Consider the following 18,812-nt stretch of genomic DNA (forward strand, 5'->3'; position numbering starts at 1 on the left):
GACAAAGAGGTTACCGCAGGTCTATTTCACTCAAAAACATATTAACTCCTACAGCAGAGAGAAAAACCTGAAAACACAAAGTGTTACTATACACCTACAGGGGCAGAAGGGATGATGCCAATCTTTAACACACACACTCATGGTTACCTGACTGTCTGATGACCCCTAGTGGTAGGATGATGAAAGCAAGGCATAGGATAAAGTTTTAGTTTTTGTTTTTTAATTTACAAATATAAAAACACATTCTTTTTTATTGAGCACAAGACCTCTCTCAGAGATATAATTTTCATGGCTAAAACAGACAAAAAAGCTTAAAGCTCATTCTATTATTAAGAATCTACAACCTTCGACACAAAAGCTGTGATACTTGACAACTTTGACAAGCTTTAAATGAGAAGGTTTTGAGGGTAAAATATTAAAGACCAACTTTACAACAGTCTGTATCCTGTACAAGTGATGGCTCTGGTTTAAAAGTCCTCCGTTATATTTGCAAACATCCGATGATACCAGAGAATGGCGGGCACTGGAGTCAGGTTACGGATGCTGTACGACTGCCCTGAGAGGGAGGGGAGATGGGAATAGAGACACAAGAAAGACAGCTCACGTCAGACCAGTTTCACTTCACAGATTCAAGAGAGGCTGTGTAATGAGAGAGAGCGGAAACCTGCTGTTCAGTACTTGTTTGGTCTTAGACTCTTCTCGGTTCACATGAGGACTACTGGACCAAGCAAGGTTACTGACCTATCCAGGGAACTTCAACAGTAACCACTGATCTCTAGCAGAATCCATATTGAGCACCTATTACATAACCTTTTAGAGATCATCAGCTACTCTTGGAGTCACCTTTGAGGTACAGCGAGCAAGCAAGTAAAACTGAAACAGACAATGTTTTCCTGAAACAGGAAATTTCCTTCCCAATCAGCTATTTGCTTGTTGTATCTAACTTGTTGGTTTGTGAGAAGTTGAACTTTCCCCCTTCTCACTATATTGGACTTTGAAGACTTTTCGGTGCAGCACTTCAAGTGCGGGAGAGGGAGAGACTCCACTCGGTTGCACACATGCATAAAGTAGCCTACATGCACCCATACGCACAGTCACCCGCCACATCTCCCTGGCTTATAAACGGTGTTGTGTGTTTGTTTGAAGTATTGTTTCATGTTGTGTAAAGTATGTTTGGTGTACAGTTTGTTTAATCCCAGGGGGATCAATAAAGTATTTACCAATATCCCACAGGGGGAGGGAGTGGGGCATTGTGATACAGGGGTGTTTGCCGTGTCTGTTTGTTTTCTTATTATTATGTATACTGCTAAAAAAAAAAATTAAGGGAACACTTCAATCATACACTGGATCGGTACTCTAACACTGTTTGGTTCTGAGCACAAGTAAAAACTTTTGAAGCGAGTGTTTTATTTTGCTACTGTGAAAGTAGTTTCAGAATGGCGAAAAGGGTGGAAGGTTTCAAAAAATGTGTTTTAACAATTGTGGAAAACTGTGTGAAAAAAGTGTTCCCTTAATTTTTTTTGAGCAGTATATGTGGGGAATATTGGTTATGGTAATTAATAAATATGGTTACCTATTTGGGTGGTTTGAGCCAATATCCCCATTTGGGCTAATTTAGGACAATTAGTAGGGTTATTTAAGAAAGGTACCTCAGTCCTGGAGAGCAAAGATAGAGCAGCTCTCCTGTTGTGAGGCAGAGATTTAGCGTTATGCTCTGTGTAAATCTGGATTATTGATGACTGGAATACTGAACTTATTTTTGGTTTGTTTGTTTAAAAGTGTTTTTTGTTAAATAATAGCCTATTGCTATTCCTGCACGTTTTTTTTTTTGGTTATTTAATAAATAGAGTTGCACCACTTAAAACCTCTCCTGCACCTCCTTTTCCACCTACAACCCCAAGCTCACCTCCCAACTGGTGGGCTGGCTGCCTCGGTCGCTCACATGGTTCTACTGGAAAACCAAATCTGCCTTCATCAGAATAAAAAGGCATTAATGTTACATACCTCGAGGAACTACGAATGCTTGCCCAGGAATGTAATCAGACTTGAGATCGTTGATTTGGACGCGCACAGAACTTGTATATACATTAAAAACCTGCAAGAAGAAAAAAAACAAAACACAAAACATATTCATTCAAAACAAGTCTGCACGTGACAATCATAAAGTTCTCCATTGCTTCAAGCGGTGTGCTATTGTTGCCATTGTCAAGGTCGTCACGCGGCCACCAGTTAAACATTACCTGCTGGGATATACAGAGAAGCAGGATATGCGTTAAGATAAGAGGAGATAAAGAATTTTCCCCCTCCTAACGACCCTTTTATCACCCCTGGAATTTTATAACCAACAGAGTGTGGTGACAGACACGGCACTTGAAATCCCATTCCTAAACCTTGTTGGGGTTGGGGTTAGGTAAGGTTATGTTTGAGGGAAGATCTCTGACCCCAGGATGAACTCACTGTGGTCGTGTGCTGGTCCACCTGGGCCGGCTTGTGCATGTAGGAGCCCAGCAGGATCTTGCCGTTGGCGTAGGAGTTGCACACCAGGTCGAACTTGTGGCCCAGTGCCCTGCCCTCGTGCGTGTACCAGTGGAAGTGGTCGGCTGTGATGAGTTGACCGTTATCTGCGCAGGTGGCAACAGTATTAGACACTACAATTAAAGGGCAAGGTGTGTGGACTATGGTCTACATGCATACAGACATCCCCACCAGCCTCATTACACAAGCATCTACAGCCGCAGCTATAAATTCCCTGAGGGTCCATCCATCTGGACTCTCAGGGCTGCTCTCTAATCCACACTGATCATTACTGGTTATACAGCATTTTCTAGTAACACATTGAGAACACCTGACTTTCTGTGAGGACGAGCCCTTGAGAGCGATGATATGAGGAAAATAGCTAGGGATTTATTCATGCTGGTATAGTACATTTGATATCATCCCCTCATGTAAAATAATAATGAGGTTTTATGGTGAAATTACATTTCATTATAATTAGAAGACTCACTCAACACCATACAACTTTTTACACTGCATAACTATATGCCATGTGAGGGTTAACTCAGCAACAGCCCACACTACTGAACACTTAAAGCCCAAAGATCCAGATATGCACCAGAGGGTCCTATTCCATTTTACCTGACACTGTCAAATTATGTGGCATGGTAATACATTTAAGACACAGGACACAAGTGAGCGCAGGGTAGGTAAAGGATATCCCCATGGCTGAGGCAGGAGTCAGACCAGAGCTGACAGCTGTATGATTGGTACAGCAATACATTTCCCTTCATAAATCAACAACAGAAAAAAGGTATATTATTGTATGGCATTACATTTGACGTTGGTCCTCCACACTTCTCTGAGCCAGTAGGTGAGGTTCTTCCAGTCGTCAGGACTTAGGGTTAAAGGTCGGAGCAGAGGCCCGCAGATGTCTCCCTCTGACAGAGCCATTGGGACCAGCAAGGTCAACGACATGTCTGCGAGAGACGGCAGAGGAGAGAGACTCAGCTAAGTTAAAACAGGAAGCTGAATAAACACACACACACATATTTAAACTAAATACAAGCATGGCAAACCCTCAACCAGCACTGTGAAAAAAGTGTATGGCTTACTTTGGTCTTCCTCATCCTCCTCCTCCTCCTGTAGTTGAATCATTGAGGAAGGTCCGCTTTTTAAACCAGGAACACTATTTAAATGAAAAGTTGGAAATGTGTGAATGTGTGATTGTATGTCAAAATCTATTTAAAATATGCATACTCTGATATAAACATGTATATTGGGATAAAGAAAGGGGGAAAAACTGACATTAGGTTATTAATGCAATTACATTAATAACCTAAGAAACTGTTTTGAAAAGCTATGTGGAAAATAAAGAGCAGATTCAAATATACCCGAGATTTTGTGAGGGCCAGTCTGAAGCAGGAAGCACGTCTCCACTCTTCAGTCGAACGACCGACTCGAGGCCAACAGAGTTCGAAACTTGGACGCACACTTCCTGGTGTCCATCATCAGAGTTCAGCCGATCTTGGCTGCTGGCGTCCATGGACGTGTGGTCATTCGACCTGTTACTACTGTCCTCCAGAGAATTCAGCAAGTTCTTGCGCACTTTCTGCACGACCGCATTCCTGCCGTGAGACTTGCCCGCCGAGTATATGGCGCCGAAGGCCGCCAGGGAACCTTTGAGAGTTTTAGGCGTCCCCGCGTGTCGCGCCAGCGGCTTCTTCGCAAGTTGGTTGCGGGGCTTCCGAGAGCCGCTGCCAAGATTCGTGACCCTTTGCCGCCTGAGGTGGAGCTCTGCCGCTGGCATGCCAGGGGTGGGCACTCGGGCCCGGGGCTCTGGGTGTGGGGGTGACGGCGACGGGACAATGTCCTCCTCTGGCTCTGGCTGAGGCTGCTGCTGGCTTTCCCACCATTTGCCGGGGAGTCTCCCCCGCCGTCTCCCTCCCATTCTTCCCTGCGGCTGGGGAGCATCGGCTCGGCTAACGGTTTTGCTGACATGCAAGCTCTGTACTGGCTCAGCAGGAGCGTCTGTAAAGCAGAAGCACCAGTGAAAGAGTTCAATACTACAGTTGTATATATTCAAAGCCATGGAGACATAAGCAAAAGTGAGATGTAAATGTTGCTACCTAAATGTCTGCACTATAATTGTATTTGCATGCAAGATTTGTATTCTTACTATAACATGATATCCTAACTGCAACCGAGCAAGCAACTGTAGCATTAAATGCTCTCTGTCTACACCCTCCTATTGTGTCATATTTCTCGTTCAAAATAGCAGAGCAACAGGAGTGACAGAAAAAAACTAGATGTTTTGTCGCAACATTCGACAAAAGTTCTACTCAAAACCATGCATCACCCTGCACAGCACTGCTTCACATTGTAGAGTCAGGACATTCCAACTGAAAACAACTCTATTCTCCTTCTGTCAGTACTCATAGATGGAACACATTAAGCTCATATTAGCAACATATGTACTACACTATGCTTGTGCACAGGTGTGTTAGCTTGGGCTAGTTTTGAAAAGCCAATGTCAAGTGTGCTTCCAGATGGTATGAAATCCTGCACGTCCACTGGCACTTAAGGGCGAAAACTCAACAGCACTGTTTTAGCAAGAACAACAAATGCAAAAGGTAAAGGTGAGTGAGTAGGATTTAGCAGAAACGCTCTGACACAAAGCAACAGGGTCATTCCATGTCAAATCACCCAGTGGCTGGCAGGTCACCCTCTCCCAAAAAATCTTAAATAGTATATCTGTATCACTAATGGTTCCAAAACTACAGCCCTTTGAAACTTCAAGTCATTTTAAGCATTGTGGTGAACAATCCTTTTTGTTCAACTTCCAGCATTATTGGCTCTTTTGGTATTTCACACACATTAGTGAAACTATGTGAATAGAAGTACATTTCCCTGTTGAATTAAAAAATCCAATCGGATCAGACGTATCTTGTGTACTTTCCCCTCTGCAAAGCTCTGAAAATGGCTATAAATTCATAATGTGAAAAGACATCATCACTTTTGAGGGCTTCTCATTCAGAAAGTATGTGACACAAATTCATCAGATTCTCAGTCCTGTCCATGCATTAACTTTGGTTGTTATCATTTTCATATTTTCAGAGCATTTTTTTAAAATTGGGCCTGATTTTCAAAAATCCTGTATTCATCTTCTCATTTCACCACGTGGACAGTTAACAGGATTTTTTAAAAATGTACCATATATCATTCTGTATGTGAGGATCATCTGCCCAAAATGTGGGCTTGTTGCTGAGTTTCTTCATTGAGATAAGATTTTTTTAAAATATTGTCTGTAAATCCACTGAATTTGTACTGGATCTGCAGTACCACTTTGCACCACATGTGGTGCTCTTTTAATACAATGGAAGTCAATGGAAGAGTAAGAGAGTCACTTGTTTGCTGCACATATCCAATCTAATTGTGCTGAAATTGGGTGATTTCACACGGAATGACCCAACAAGGACTCGCAGTGTTTGAGGATTGAACCTATGCTGATTGCTTACCAATGGTGTCTGCTGCTTGACCACACCCAAGCACATACAGATAAAAGATGGACAGAGAGAGATTTAGAGAAAGATATTCTCTGACAGCTCACCTGATAACATATTGACCTGTAGCTCTGATCCAGCTTGGTCAGACTCTAGTCCAGCTGCGGCCTCCTCCTCCTCCTCCTCCTCCTCCTCCTCCTCCTCGAGTTGATTGGGTGGAGCAGACATAGCCTCTTCTTGTGGCCTCTTCCGTCTGCCTTTACCAGTCTGGGGCCTCTTCTGGTCAGCCCTGCCTTCACCTTTGACCTTTCTCTGTCTAGATTTCAGAGTTGCCTTCCCGTCCGTTTGCTGTCGAGGCGACTTGGCTGTTGTTCTTGTTCCCTTCTCTATGACATCAGCGGAGACTTGCTCGAGGGATGCAGCGGCCTCCTTCTGCTGCCTTCCTGTTTTCTTCGGCATCTTCCCATCTTTCTTTTTGCCGTTTTTAGGCCTCTTCGGAGGACTGATGTCGTTCTCATCCTGCATCTCTGGGTTGACCGCCCACCAGTTTCCGGGCCTGTTCCTCCTGCGTCTGCCCACAGTAGAGTAGCCGCTAAGGTCCTGCGAAGGGTCTTGCCGTCCAGGCTTAGAATAACCTGAGAGGAAGGAGGACGTCAGAAGCACAGGGGTCAGACTGGTTGAAACTCAGGGTTGCCTTTATGCCAAGGATAGAATACACAACATTTAACAACCTAAAAGTAATATTGTGTAGCTTTTTCCACATTTCACAGAATCGTCTCAGAACTTTTATGTAATCCATTTGATCTGATCTATTATTCTTCTAAATAATTCTACATCATCTTGTCATTTTTTTATTTTTTTGGACACTTGGATGCTCTTGATACTATTGATATAGTTGAACTAATTTAAGCAGAACAAGACAAATCAACATGGTTTGCTTGTCTTGCTTAAACATACACACGATCGGCCATGGTCAACCAAGCCAGTTGTGGCTATGAACCCTGGACAATGTGAGTGGCTCTCACCTGTGGCGTCGGTCTCATCTCCTCTGTGAGGGGAGAGGGGCTGTGCGAGGGCCTGGTCTGTGTCTCCTTTCACTTCCTCAGACAGCACCGGAGTTGGTCTCTTCTTCTTCTTCTGTGTCACATTGCTCTCTTTCTCTTTCTTCTTTTTACTTTGTGCCTTCTGGCTCTTCAGCGACACAGCTGCAGGTGCGGCGGAGGGAGATTTGGCTGTGTTTTCCAGTCCCGTGGACGCAGCTTTGCTTGTTTTTGTGTCCGATTTCAGCTCCGATGTCCGGCATAGTTTCCTCTTTTTGCTCAGGAAAGGCTTTTCCTGATGAAGTGCCCTCTTACTGGCAGTCTTTGTAACTGCAGAAAACAATGTTTACATAAGTACTATAATTACAGCTAGAACATTCACCAGTATAGCTAAGTTTTTACATTGCAGGTTTATATGTGTATTTGTGTTTGTTGTGTTGCATAAAATTTCCCTCGGGAAGAATAAAGTATCTATCTATCTATCTATCTATCTATCCATCTATCCAACAGAAGAAAACATGGCTCATCAACCACTCTACTGCTAGCAGCATGAAGAGTCAGCCAACAGTACAACACCTCCTTACCATTCAATAGCCTTGACACATCATATTTTTCATTTTGCAGTAAAGCACATGCACACATAGGCAACACTTTACCTGTCTGTTGTGGCACCTCCATTAAGGGTGACGGGGATGGACTATTACCATAGTCTCCATGATCATCCTCAGCAGCTGCAGGACTTTGGGCTTCTGATATGGGCGTTGCTGGTCTTCTCTCAGGCCTTTTGGATGCCACGTCAGCATCAGCATCAGCACCAGCATCCACTGCTGTGAGAGGCTCTGCAGCAGTAGCTAATGCTGCAGCTATTTGTCTCTCTCTCTGCTTGCCCGTCTTCCTCAGAGCAGCCGGTGCTTTGGATGAAGCCTCCGCTGGAACTCCTTTGGCTGTGCGACCTCCGACCTTGCAGAGCCCCTCGAAAGATCCTCCTTCTTCAGGCGCTGCCCTCAATGCAGTCTGTTTGCTCTGCTTGCCCCTCTTCTTCTGGACAGCGGAAGCTTTGGCTGGGGGTTCTGATGTGGGAGCTGCCACTGCTGCCTTACCCCCAGCTCCAGGCTCATTCTCCGTTCCAGACAGAGCTCCGTCTGCAGCGTCGCTCCCCGTTTCAGCCTGGACCTCGGCCTTCTTGCTGGGCTGCCTGGCTGGACGGCTGGTCTGTCTCGGAGTCTTCGGCTTGAGGCTGAAGAGCAGCGGAGCGTCGTCCTCCAGGATAAAGAAGTCCTCGTCCAGCTCCTGCGGTGACGGGGCCCTGGCGGGCGTCGGCACCCTGGCACTGCAGGACACAAGGTGGTTCAGCAGGTGCCCTGGGATCATGCTCTGCAGAAGCTGCTTAGATGATGCATTACTGAACTAACACTGCAAATACCATTGGTTTTAGTTAACCATATTAACCATAAATAAATTATTTCAACAGCATAAATGCTGATATTCTGAATTGCACATATGCCACGTACATAGTAGGTTGATCGTGATACTGATAGGCCCCCACCCCCAACAGGTCTCTAAACTACATTAACCCCACCTCACCTCTCTATGTTCCTTGGCATCAAGAACTCTCTGAGTTTCTTCTGGAAAGATCTATCGTCGGCCACGCTAAATGCCTTTAGGCTGGAGTCCGGCTCCTTAATAACTGCAGTCTGAGTCGAAACTACAGGTGACACCGAGGAGCCCTGCTCCTCATTCCTGAAGGAAGGAAAAAGACAGCAAGCCATATATGAAATGTATAAAGAACCATACAAATCCATAACACTATACGATACAAATAAATCTGCAACAGAAAAATAAAATAGGAAAGGACAAAATGCAGTTAAGAGTTGGATTAATTGTGCACACAAGTACATACATTGAGATGTTGCTACTTTAACTACAATTGCATACACATTCTATGCATGGAATCAAATGTTGTAGAAAAAAATATGACATAACAAATGACACAACAAATCATACTGAAGCGGTCATGCTTATGTATGCAAAGGGGAGATAAAAAACCTAAGTTCTCACATTTTCATCTCTGTCAGAGTGTGATTTTCCAGTGCACCAGGCAAATTCTTTTCCTCAAGATTCACATGGCTTCTGGTGGTCGGTGGGCTGTGGTCAAAATAAAAACATCTAGAAATGAGATTCTGGATGGAGATCATAGATAAACAATTAAACAGATAGAAGATAATGCCTAATATGTGAATGACTTGAGTGAACACTTAAAAGTCTTACGTGAGTGTTGGGGACCTGTCTCCTTGCTGTGTTTTAACACCCAGTGTAAATCTCTTTGGTGGGGTCAGAATGAGCGTCTCACTGCATGCGATATGGACAAAGTCAAAACCTGACCAAACTAGGAGGGGTATTTACACACACACACACACGTCATTATGCTGTTCTTACTGAAGTGAGGCCTCCCTGGCTAGGTCCCCTGTCAGGATAGAAAGGGGCTTGTCCATGTTGCCTTCGATGGGATCCTCATTGTCGTAGGGAAAGAGCAAGGCCGATGCCAAAAGCTTTGCTTCAACTTCATCCTCATGGATACTCGACGCCACAATGATGGGGCTGGAAGTCTTTAATGGGGCGCTATCTTTAAATGGACACTCTGCATAACAACACAAACATCTCTCTTAGTTGTGGCTGATGCAGGACTAAAATGAATTAAAGGGTGTGGTGTCAAACACACATTCAAACAAAATAGACGTTTAAAAATATACGATTTCAAAACAAATCCGAAAACATAGTACCTTTATCCGTTAACCCAGCTTCCCCTATGTTTTTTTCTTCTGTTGGAAGGGCAACACATTCTTCTTCCTGCTAAGATATGAGTGGCTGTAGTAACTATGATGACTCTACTGCTTTAATTCAGAGACAGAGACAAATTCATGCATAGCCACAAGCTGACCAGAGGTTACATAATACATACTGGTGCCTCTTCCTCTGGTAGTAAGGGGGATGGAAACCCACTATCCAGTTTGGTTTTAGATGTACAATCTGCAAGTAAAAGCAGCACTGTGTTTACATTAACGCTATATCGAGGTCATATCGATGACATGACTCAAATACGAGTTGACTGGGCTAGGCCCACCAACATTAATGTAACATCTGTAGAAGACAGCAATAGATTGTCTCACCCAAAAAAGCATCGATGTCACCTACTGAAAATACATCCTGTATCCTTGGTAGCGCCCTATAACAGAAAGACACCTCAGTTCACTCATGCTGTAGCCTACCATTCAGTACAGTAGCGAAACCCTAATGGCTGACATTTTTAATTTACTTGGAAGAATACATTGTGTGAACATAAGCTGGTGTTACCTTTCTTCGTCTGTGAAGTATCTCAGCTTCTTCCTCCCTTTGATCTACAAGTATGTGAAATTAATTGAGATAACGTTAAGGCTGCAGACTACGCTACATCACCTATCCACTGTTTAGGTGGTGACGTTAACGTAGCTGCAACAGATAACTGTGTTTGATGTAAAGAAGGGCGAATGAATAAGAAGTAATCTGGGGCATATTATTAACGTTATATTCAGTCTTTAGAATATTCACACATTGGTATTTAACAATAGTGAACTAATTCGCTAATGGCTAAGTCATGCTAGCCAGAAAACGTTTAGCCCGAACGTCAACGCTAACGTTGCATGACAACATAAGGTTAACATTACGCATATAGCAAAAAGTAACAGGCTTATCAAACTACAAACTCAAATAACTAAAAACGTTTTTGAAATGTAACTCCTTACCAAGTGTGACGTTTTGCTTTCCATTGTTGGAAAAAGTTTCCTACCAGCTAACCAAACTCAATTAAGCTAGCTTTTAGCTGCCCGCCATTTCCGAATTAGCTGCTAGCACATAACGTTAACGTTAGACTGCTCCTTAGGTTAGCTATCAATTTTGTTATCTCTACAAATAATATGTACAGTAAAATTCCACATCCGTAACACACCCATTAACGTTCAGACGAAAGGTTTAGTCACCATTAAAAACAAACATCCACTTAAGTGAAATATATTTATATCTAATATCTTCCGTTTATGAATACAAACAAAGCCAACTAGTCTACGCCTCCTAGCTACTACTCGCGCCCGTTTTTTCCAATCTTCTTCGTCAGCTGCCTCCAAAAGGCATTCAAAACAATGTAAACGCAATATCTCCTCCTACTGGACACTGACTGAATTTTTTGATCGACTGGGATGAAAAGATCAACAAGCCATAAACAATTGTATGTATTTATTAAAGACATCAACACCATAGTGTAAAAAAATGGTTAATTTACAGGCATTAAAAAAAACTTTTTAATAACCAAATCAGGATCAGTGCTTTCAACCTCCATGAGCTGCCCCAGAGTGAGTGCACCATGTTTATTACATTAGATACACTGTAGAGCAAGCAGTTCGTAGATCAGAAATATATAGATAGTTCAATGTTTCAATAACATTACTTTAATAATAGTTACAGTACAATAACAGTTCTGTAGGTAATTAGTAAATTCGGTGCATCACAGGAAAGGACCAATCATGCAGTAGAAATGAGAACACCGGAGCACACAGACGTTCAATTTGCTCAAAAAAGGTCCAAAACCAGAGTCTTTCGCTTCAATTCTGCAGCCATAGTCACACACACATATATATCCTTCAGCACTTTTGTTAATTTAAAAAAATAAATGATGTTTATATACAAAAATAGCCTAATTGCATAGGCACACATTCTTTTGTGTCTTAGACAAGGCTTTAATTTGGCCCATAAAAACTACTTATTATCCAGACTGGCCTAACTTCTGTATCCCTGCAACAAACATGTGTTTCTCCTAAGCAAATATCTTTTTTTGCTTCTCAGCTATCTCCATTGGTGACTTAACGTTTTCAGCATCCATTTCCATATAGAAAGGTTTCTTAATGTGCCTCCAGACAACCAAAATTATTCTTATGGCAAACAGGACACATGCCAGAGCCAAGAGCACAGCTGGAAGAACAAAAAAAATATTAAAGTATTATTTTAAACCATAAACACAATATCCATTCCAGTGTTTAGGGTGCTGCGCCTACCAATGAAAATTCCATTGCGACTGGGTGCAGCAGCATTGAAATTCTTGGTCATGTTTCCAGTCAGAGCCACAATAATCACAGGGTAGATGGTCAAGATGTACCGAACATGTTTGTCGAGCACAAAGTTCTCAACAACAAACCTGTGAGGGGAACATCATGTTTCAAACATCATGTTCAGTCGAATCAGTGACATCCACAAACATTATTTTCATGTACTTTTTTCTTCCATAGCAAGACTTACCAAACAAGCACCTCTACAAGAAGAATCGAGAGAGATACAGTGCCTGCATCCAGTGTAGACACCTGCCCATTGTAGTCCATAACAATGGTGAGATTGATCAAGGTGGCAATTGTTGTCCATGTTGTGTAAACACCTATTGCATTCTGAACCTAAGAACATTAGGACATAAAAGTTTTAATTTTGAAACAGCATGCATGCTTAAGGAACCTCAACAGAGACATGGGTACAAATGTGTTTCCTGTGCACAAGAGAAAGTTTCCTGTGCGCAAGAGAATGTTTGTGGTGGTTGGAGTCGGTCACATGAAACTTTCTGGTGCGCACAAGAAACGTTCAAATAGGCAGTGTCCCTTTAGAGCAGTGTTTCTCAAACTTTTTCAGACCAAGGACCACTTAATCAATAAAAATAGCCTCACGGACCACCTAGCTAAAAAAAAAAAAAGTAGACCTACTTTTTTACAACAGTAAATTACACAATAGGCCTACTCACTGATTGTCTTTGCACCTTGCTTATTGTGTCAGAGAATTTATATGATTTAAACTGGCATGCCTTACATAGGCAGTGTTGCAGAAACGTTTGGATTTACATACAACTTGGTTCAATATTGCAAACAACTCATCTATATTATATTTTACCACGTCTGCTCACGGACCACTTGGGCTAGCTTGCGGACCACCAGTGGTCCCCGGACCACACTTTGAGAAACACTGCTTTAGAGGTTCAAAATGCTTCCAATACCAATGTAACACCAAAAATCTCTCACCAGCACGCGCATGAGCCACAAGTCCACTTTGTGGTATTTGCTAAGCCAAGCACCATATGATTTCAATCCATGACAGGAGAAGAATATCATTGCATAATTTGTGAAGGCTACTGATGCAAGAACAACCAATGCACCAATCATTTCCCTGGAAGAAAATAATATTTGAAATAATATTGAAAATAATATTAAGAAAATATATTTGTTTTAAATAAATGACAAGCAACTCAACATAGCTCATCAACTGACAGGGTAAATCCTGATCAACTTACTCTTGGTCCCACAGCAACAGCCATGCGATATTAAAAATCATGTTCAAAATCCAGGAAATGAAAAATCCATATGGCAGTATAGGAGGACTGCAGTACATATAGCCATAGGCATTGCTGAAAAGGTGGGTTGGAATTAGGGTAGGCCTATGTTAGTCTGTGACATTTTCATGACAAATTGATCACAAATTGATTCTTTGTCTAAACGTAGCCTACCGTCTGCAGACAGTGCTGAGGATGTAGCCGTGCATGAGCGTTAACCAGACGTAAATCACACCCCAGATGGAAAACGTCCAGCCAGAGGGGGTGATCTGAGTGTCATATTTATCCGATATGTCTCCAGTGCCATTTAAAAAGGGTGCTGAAATAAGATAAAAGACCGCAGGTAGGATATAAGGTCTGTGTTATCATGCAGAGAAAACGTAAGGTTGCCTATATTCTGGTTTGGTTTAATTTTCATCAGAAGTAGATATGTCTACTTGTGATGTGAGTTTTTAAAACTTACGCAATCCTGGTCCGGCTAATGCATTGAAAATCAATACAATGATGAATAGACAGAATGAAACCACGATGGCACTCAAACGTCCAACGTTGTGGTCCCCCATTCTGTTTCGCGGCAACAGCAGAAAAGTAGGCTAGAGGAATAGTGGAAAGAAGTAGCCGTATTGAGTAGCCTAACGTTATAGCCTAAGCCTAGGTCATTATCATAAAAACAGTTTAAAATATGTAAGACAAATTATAATTTGTTATGTAGCCTAGGTAGGCAACAACAGGTCTAGGCTATGCCACGCTTGAACAAAACACTTTCTAAATATTCAAAAGTCTGGGCCTACCTTAGCTTTCGTGTAGCTTTGACTGTCGATTATTCGTCGGCTGGAGCTTGTATTTGACGGAAAGTGTCTCAACATACCAGTTGGCTAGGCCTACTATTTAAACGCCTCAGTTGTATAACTACAACGGGGCGTTTCCCTGACTGACAACACGTGCACTTGTTGCATTACATAGCATGAGGTAGGCTACCTTATGAAAGCATATCAAAGTATGTGTTAGCTTATCACGACTTTATGATACGACAGTGTAAAGAAAATAAAACTTATACAACTTTTTATGCAATGAATTACCACGTCGTGCAGGCTATAAAATATGTCATGGACAGCCTTAAGGCATCTCCAGATACAGCAAGCTATTTGACTGGTAGCCTAGGCCTATTTTGCATTCCCCTGTCATCAGTGTAAAGGAAATAGAGTTTGATTTTTTTGTCTAGCCACTGATGTGAACCACAAGCCCTTTCATTTTAGAAGAAATCACACCTAGAAAAAAAGTTTAAATGTTTATTACGAACTGTCTATCTCTCAAGCAAAGTGAATCTCCAAATAAACTCAAGGTAGGCTATTAACTGAATGACGATTTTTTCAGTGGGAAGTTGGTCAGTATGGCCTGCTGATATAAGACAGTTATTACTCAAGGACATTTTCCAAGAAATATGATGTCATGTCATAAAGCTCAGTGGTATCTGCTCTGAGGACTAAATCATGTAGCCTATAGAGTTGCCGTATAATAATGATAATAATAATAATACTAATAATAATAATAATAATAAAAATAAATATAGCTGCAAGCAGCAATGTGGGGGCCAAGCAGTACGCTATAGCAGGAATGGCATTGCCATGCCATGAGCAAGCACTCACAGCAAGTTTGATTGCAATTGGATAAAGAATGGCTGAGAAATAAGCTCATTTACTTTGTTACAGTGCCCCTAGAGGCCAAATTATACCAATGTCCTTGTGCGTTCTCACAATCAGCTACCATGTCCCTCTACCAAGTTTGGACTTCATACACCAAAGTGTTGCTGAGATGTGAGCTCACTTTCTTTATTACAGCACCCCTAGAGGTCAAATGAGACCACTTTCCTTGCATGTCCTCACAATCAGCTAATATGTCCATGTATCAAGTTTAGACTTCATACAACGAAGCGTTGCTGAGATATGAGCCCACTTCTTGTATTACAGCGCCATATTTGATTGGCTGTCACAGGCAAACAAAAATGAAATTAAAAGATCTGACAAGTATCGTTTGATACTTGAAGATCATCTCCGACAAGTTCTGTGAAAATCGGATGAAATTTGTAACCGCTGAAACTTTTCGTAGAGTTTGGACTAAATCCAATATGGCGGAGGTCCAATATGGCGGAAAGTGATAGGATAGGGGTCGATGAACTCTGTATGGTCCAACGATTCAGACACTACCTCAATTGTGAAAATCAGACAAAAGAGTCATATAAATTGCTGTGAGTGATTGGGACAGTGTCCTGAATAATGGTATCGAGTTTTGTTATGTTAACTCAAAGTGCCACAGAGATGTTATTCCACTTCCTGTTTGGCGCTTCATCGCCATATTTGATTGGCTGTCACAGGCAAACAAAAATGAAATTGAAAAATCTGACAAGTATCGTTTGTGCGGCTCGAGTAGAAGATCATCTCCGTCAAGTTCTGTGAAAATTGGATGAAATTTGTGAATGCTGAAACTTTTCGTAGAGTTTGGACTAAATCCAATATGGCGGAGGTCCAATATGGCGGAAAGTGACGTAATAGGGGTCATTGAACTTAGGTCGGTCCAGGGATTGCAACGGTGCCTGATATGTGAAAATCGGACGCACCGTTCAATTGTCACATGCGTGAATGCAATCCAGGTTCGACCCATTGGTGGCGCTAGAGTGTTGGGCATAGAGTTCTGGAAATTGGTGAGAGTGATCATGGGACAGTGCTGAATCAGTGTGTCAAATTTCATAACGTTAGACCCAGCGGTTCAATTTTCGGCTAGATTTTGACCCGTTGGTGGCGCTAGACGGCTGGGTTTAGAGATCCGTAAATGAGCGTGAGTGGTCAGTGGAGTGTCCCGAAACTTTCTGCCAAAAAATCTGCACTTTTTAGCCAGGCGTTCTATGGGCTGCCATAGACTCCAATGGCAGAAGTGTATAGGAAAAGCTAGTAACTCAATGGGTGCCTTCGCAGCTTCGCTGCTTGGCCCCCAATAATAATACAAAAACACAGCAAGGTATTGTCTGTACAACTGATTCTTGAAACAAATGTTACTCAGCATGTTATCTTTGTTAATTCAAAAGCAGCCCCCATATAAGTCCATTAGGAGGTTGTGTATTTCACCCATGTCGATTTGTTGGTCAATGTTAACATGTGATAAAAAATAAGTCCTGGATTTACCTCATCCACACCAAATTTAATGGGTTCATCCCAGGTCGGTGCCTCATCTCTCCACCGAGTTCCATGGGAATCCATTCAGAAGTTTTTTGTGTAAATCTTGTTAACAAGCCAACAAACTGGGTGGGGTTAAAGGAACCGTAGGATTTTGGCCAAAACTGGTACTACAATCACTTTCAAAATACTGTAGAGCGGTGTACACCGCAGATGTGGTAACTAGAGCAGAGCTGGCAACCCAGATGCCGATACACTACTGACTTTGTGATTACTAGATAGGTGGAGGGTGGCGGATCAGGCTAAAACACAAATATGTAAACATCAACATCAGTTGAGGGCTGCAACTTCACTTTTTTAAATGACGATATCCTGGCCGGACTACTGTTGTCAGTGATATAAGTATTTGAAATTAGCATGATTTCCTAATGTCTAGTGACAAATCAGGGCCATTTTATGATTAATTGAATTACTTTTCTTACATACGGTTCCTTTAAGTGTTAGGTGTCTGCAGGATAGTGTCTTCAGCTGTAAAATCTCACGTGGGTTTGTTATATCATTTGTTCCTATATAAATGCTGCCATGTCAACACAAACGAACTCAGGGACAATGGAGAAAAGCTGTATCGATTCAGGCTGTGATTTGGAACAAAATAGGTATGAAAGCGCCCTAACAGACATGAAAACATGTCCTCCTCGTCAGAGGTAAAAATTCTATCAGTAACTATCTCAGGAAGAGATGATAATTCCACTAGCCTGGGTGCAAATGGGATCCTTTCCAGACTGACCTGCAGAGCCAATTGAACTTTGCTAACCGGTTCACCTGGGTTTACCCTAGACTATCACAGATCCTGTATCATGTTGAATAGTGTCATCAGACCCCTTGTTGAGACCTATATCTGTAAGTTGTGGGTTGTTTGAGTTCTTGGGAGGTGTCCACACACCTATTCTATACCTGATCCATCGTAAATGTTTACTAAAAGTGAGTCTGAGAAAGATACTGAATAAAATGTAAATGCAACACATTGAGTCATGAGCCAACCAGAGGAGAATTGTTAAACTGACACCTACTGTTTTACTGTTGGTCCGGATACCTGTGTTCAATGTCAACCTGAAGCAAATGGGGTTACATTTCTTCTTGACTCCACCTTCTGTCCATAGCCTGAGGCAATAAAGAAGAACCACATTCACAATAGTCTGACTGAAAATAATTCCTCAACAGCTCAGTAGCCAGTGGTAAATATATTGTACTTCTTGGTCCTCTCTATTCAGAGCAGTGGATCATGTTTGCAAAAGCTTTTTTTTTTCAAGTTGTGAATGTGATACAAAACTAAAATGGTGATAAATATTGTTTTACTGATTATATCTGACAAATCAAAAGGGTACTTTAATCTATGCATGAATTAAAAACAGTGTTCTGAGAGATGTTGGGAAAATCTTGTATTTAAGTTGTATCTCCACAAGGGAAATATTTATGGTGGGCATGATAAAACGTAAACTTTGACCAGAGAGGATGTCTGTATAAGTCTGTATGTGTCTTATCGCATAGGCAAAGTCCTTGATTAATACAATTCATCAAATTCAAGAAATTTCTCCCTACGACTTCTAGATGTGCGTTCTGTGTGTGTCAGTTATATATTTTTTTAAATGCTGTTTGTACAGTCCTAGTTCTGGGAAACAATCTGGCTTGGATGGTAATACACAGCCTGGCTTAGCAATACTCAATTCGGGCTGGCTTCCATAAAAATATTTTGATCCAGAAGGCAAATTACATTATAGTCTCTCTTAGTCAAGTCTGGTTGTAATATTCACTGCAAAAATTCCCCTCCAAATATAAGACAAGTTATTACAAATCTAAGCATACTTGTACTTAAAAGAAGCAACTTTAGCTGAGTGCAGGCTGCACATTAAATTTAGTCCTTATAAAAACAATACCAAATAGATTTTTTATTTGTATAAAATGAATAATACTTAAAAGCAGATTTGCAGTATTGGCATTTGGCACATAATGTGTCTTTGACTATTCCCCTCATTATGTGTGACTTACACCAGAGATGGCTCTGACTTACACAAGTCTATGTTTCCCTCTAGTGGTGACAAATAGTAAGTATATTCTCAATAAGTGTTAACCAGGGGCGTAGATTTGCGTGGGGACCGAAGGACGTCTCCACTCCACACCAATGTCAAATTACTACTGAAATGTCCCCACCAATATTCAG

The 18,812-nt window shown here is 41.8% G+C and overlaps 2 protein-coding genes across 3 annotated transcripts; both read right to left on the reverse strand.

Moving 5' to 3' along the window:
* Positions 1-216: 216 nt before the first annotated feature.
* On the reverse strand, positions 217-11,148 carry LOC143131172 (uncharacterized). 2 transcript variants are annotated; one of them, XM_076290622.1, is made up of 18 exons: positions 10,816-11,148; positions 10,388-10,431; positions 10,204-10,259; positions 9,996-10,063; positions 9,817-9,883; positions 9,473-9,674; positions 9,305-9,385; positions 9,095-9,181; positions 8,621-8,776; positions 7,693-8,366; positions 7,022-7,366; positions 6,104-6,631; positions 3,888-4,524; positions 3,609-3,682; positions 3,330-3,473; positions 2,458-2,621; positions 2,005-2,095; positions 217-556 (listed from the first exon to the last, which is right to left on the reverse strand). In XM_076290622.1, exons 1-18 carry the CDS (start codon positions 10,837-10,839, stop codon positions 468-470), a joined length of 3,531 nt encoding a protein of 1,176 aa, XP_076146737.1. In that variant the 5' UTR covers positions 10,840-11,148; the 3' UTR covers positions 217-467. The 2 variants fall into 2 exon arrangements, with proteins under 2 accessions (XP_076146737.1, XP_076146736.1); XM_076290621.1 differs by having other exon boundaries at positions 9,817-9,886.
* A 246-nt stretch (positions 11,149-11,394) lies between these two features.
* LOC143131708 (uncharacterized) lies at positions 11,395-14,276 on the reverse strand. The gene is made up of 8 exons (XM_076291320.1): positions 14,219-14,276; positions 13,891-14,020; positions 13,602-13,746; positions 13,389-13,502; positions 13,120-13,264; positions 12,359-12,507; positions 12,118-12,257; positions 11,395-12,034 (listed from the first exon to the last, which is right to left on the reverse strand). Exons 2-8 carry the CDS (start codon positions 13,988-13,990, stop codon positions 11,880-11,882), a joined length of 948 nt encoding a protein of 315 aa, XP_076147435.1. The 5' UTR covers positions 13,991-14,020; positions 14,219-14,276; the 3' UTR covers positions 11,395-11,879.
* Positions 14,277-18,812: the final 4,536 nt, after the last annotated feature.

Source organism: Alosa pseudoharengus, unplaced genomic scaffold (assembly GCF_046254945.1).
Source record: "Alosa pseudoharengus isolate Yale_2024_CS ecotype anadromous, Long Island Sound unplaced genomic scaffold, YU_APseudo_1.1 YU_APseudo_1.1_scf_18, whole genome shotgun sequence".
Taxonomy (NCBI): domain Eukaryota; kingdom Metazoa; phylum Chordata; class Actinopteri; order Clupeiformes; family Clupeidae; genus Alosa; species Alosa pseudoharengus.